The sequence below is a fragment of the Nicrophorus vespilloides genome, unplaced genomic scaffold (genome assembly GCF_001412225.1).
Source record: "Nicrophorus vespilloides isolate i.1.1-1 unplaced genomic scaffold, Nicve_v1.0, whole genome shotgun sequence".
In the NCBI taxonomy this organism is placed as follows: Eukaryota; Metazoa; Arthropoda; class Insecta; order Coleoptera; family Silphidae; genus Nicrophorus; species Nicrophorus vespilloides.
The window spans coordinates 1-2,835 of NW_017098444.1; the positions used below are offsets into that span (position 1 = coordinate 1).

A 2,835-nucleotide genomic window follows, 5' to 3' on the forward strand; every position below is an offset into this window, starting at 1 on the left:
GATTTCTGTTTTTCGTTTTTATGTTCATTAGAGTGGAAAAGCCTTGTTCACAAAGGTAGGTTGTTGCAAATGGCAGCAATTTTTTTACCGCCTCCTCATGTGCAATTTTGAAAGCCTTTGCAGCCTTTGACAACCAAAAAGACGATAAATTTGCGTTGGTCTCAAATTGAATACAATATTGGATGGAAGTTCAAGAATTGCCTCTGCCAAACCTTGAAGTTCTTCTGGTATGTTAGTAATTTCACATTTAAATCAGAAACGCCTTCACAGTTTGTACATCAAGATCTGGAAAGTAGTCAGAGAACAGAGAGCGGTTTTCTGACTACTACTTTAAAATTGGGACTTTTTGATGAAAGAACCTAATTCACAGTTTGTACATCAAGATCTGGAAAGTAGTCAGAGAACCGCTCTCTGAGTTTGGTAAGATGAAATTAGAAAAATTTCCTTATTACCCAAAAAAATTTCATTTTTACCCCATTTTGGGTAATTTACCCCGGTTCCCCGACCGCTGGTCTAAACCGTTCGAGAAGCTGTTGCTGCGAAGACTGAAGCCCTGGCTGTTGGATAGTCATCTCAATCCGGAACACCAGTTCGGATTTTGTGAGCGACATGGCACTGTGGAACAGGTGCATCGTGTGGTGGATGTGATTGGCAAAAGTCTTGAGGAGAAGAGGTACTGCTCTGCTGCTTTCCTCGACATGTCACAGGCGTTCGACCGAGTATTGCATGGAGGATTGCTATATAAAATTAAAAAGTGTACTTGACCGGGAGGCACTTCCAGGTCAAGCACAAGGACCAAGTGACCTCACCTCACTACGCCCAATCCTTTCTGGTATTGCACAGGGAAGTGTTTCTGGACCCTTACTTTATTTGATATTCACGGCTGATTTACCAACTCAGCACGCCACTATAGCCACATTTGTTGATGACACCGTTGTTCTAGCATCCCACCAAAACCGAACTACGGCCTCACAGATATTCCAAAGAAGTCTGAATACCATAGAACATTGGTTCAGAAAGTGGAGAATTAGGGCTAATGAAACTACGTCGACAAACTTGTCCACTCGTTACACTGAATGGCAGTGCCCTACCACAGGCTGATGATGCTAAATATCTTGGCATGCATCTGGATCGTCGTCTCACCTGGAAAAAGCATATCACGACAAAAATAAAACAGCTGGGACTGACGGTAAAAAGATTGCATTGGCTGATGGGTAGATACTCATCCATCTCAGCAGAAAACAAAGTCTATTTATAAGACGATAAAAAACCAATTTGGACTTATAGACTACAACTATGGGGAACTGCCTGTAACACAAGTATCGACATCATACATCGGTTCCAATCAAAAATGCTCAGAGCAATTGCCAATGCTCCTTGGTTCTCGACTAACGAATACATCCATCAATACACTGGAGTCCGATTTGCGAAGGATGAAATAATGGAACTCAGCAGCAAATACCAACATCGGTTGGAAGACCATCCAAACCAACTTGCTTCTGAACTTACACACACTGAATCCTATCGACGAAGATTGAAACGATTTAAACCACAGGATCTTCGTGAATTTTTCTTTAATAAGCACTCTGTAGAGTTTGGTCGCTGGATCAATCTCCAATATATATTTTTAATTTCTCTTACAATAAGTTCAGAACTAGATTTTTCTTTTTTATTGTAGATAGATTGCTTTATAAATATTAATAAAAAAAAAAAAAAATGGTAACTATCCATCGAGAAAGTGTCAACCACGATCTTAAATTTATTCAATGTTCACATTGATGAACAGATTGTGAATAAAATTACACGACATAATAAAAAAATATATGAGTAAATATAATTGATATTATAATTAGCAAATTTTAGTTTTTTTTTTTCATAAACTATAACATTATTCATTATCATTTGAATATAAATTTGAATAACCAATTGATTGATAAAGTAATTAATTATGTACATATATTATGTTTAATTAAAGAAAAGTATATTTAAGTTCATGAATAATATATTTATTTAATAAATAAGTAAAACATGTATATCAGTTGATAGTATTAATGTAATATCATTATAGATTAACGTCCCAAGCGAGGAGAGAATGAAGATTTTTTGCCAAGTCTAGGTGAAAATGCCGAGCGTTGGAAAATAATTTCTGGACTCGATTCAGGATCTTGAAGCCATTTGGCATCTCCCAAATTGATGACATATGCGTTCATATCTTCACCGGACTCCCGTCCCAGCCTCGGAACAAAGTCGTAGATGGAAGGTTTACCTTTGTTAAACATAGACCTGTAGTCCTAAAAACAAACAAACAAGCAAACATTATAGATTATAGTTTAAATAATACTAATTGTAAAAAAAAAACTCACATTTTGCCCATCAAATGCAGCTGATATTAAGAGAGCAGATACGAGAAGAACTGACAAAACGATGACTTGACGATGCATGTTTGAGCTATTGGAGATACTGTGATGCTTAAACTTGGTTGTATGGAGCTTTATATACTGGAACAAATCCTGTTAAAGGTCGGTAAGTGGTGATCATTCTTTTCAATTAATTACAATTATTTCTTAATCCCCGAATTCATGTTCTGTTTTGTATTTTAATCTCAAATACGAAGCTAGGATTACTTTGTCTTACGATAATTTTCACTGTGCTAATTACGATTGATTTCATTACTAATTAAAATAAATTATTAATTTGTTTTCTCAGTTTTCTTACGGCTATTTAAAATGTGAAAAGTAACAAACAATTTATATTACGCATTTTAAATAGACGTAAGAAAACTAAGAAAACAAAGAACACAGGATATAATTAAAAAGTGTTGAGAAATTAATAATT

At 35.6% G+C, this 2,835-nt stretch overlaps 1 protein-coding gene across 1 annotated transcript; it reads right to left on the minus strand.

Moving 5' to 3' along the window:
* Window positions 1-2,033: 2,033 nt before the first annotated feature.
* On the minus strand, window positions 2,034-2,472 carry LOC108562489 (PBAN-type neuropeptides-like). Its single transcript, XM_017920851.1, has 2 exons — window positions 2,364-2,472; window positions 2,034-2,291 (listed from the first exon to the last, which is right to left on the minus strand). The coding sequence occupies exons 1-2, from the start codon at window positions 2,439-2,441 to the stop codon at window positions 2,070-2,072; spliced, it is 300 nt and encodes a 99-aa protein (XP_017776340.1). The 5' UTR covers window positions 2,442-2,472; the 3' UTR covers window positions 2,034-2,069.
* Window positions 2,473-2,835: the final 363 nt, after the last annotated feature.

Excerpts from the sequence above, each read along its gene's own strand:
- LOC108562489 (XM_017920851.1), bottom strand. The coding sequence starts at position 2,441 with ATGCATCGTCAAGTCATCGTTTTGTCAGTTCTTCTCGTATCTGCTCTC. Across the intron at positions 2,292-2,363 it reads CTGCATTTGATGGGCAAAAT|GACTACAGGTCTATGTTTAA; the intron begins GTGAGTTTTTTT and ends GTTTGTTTTTAG.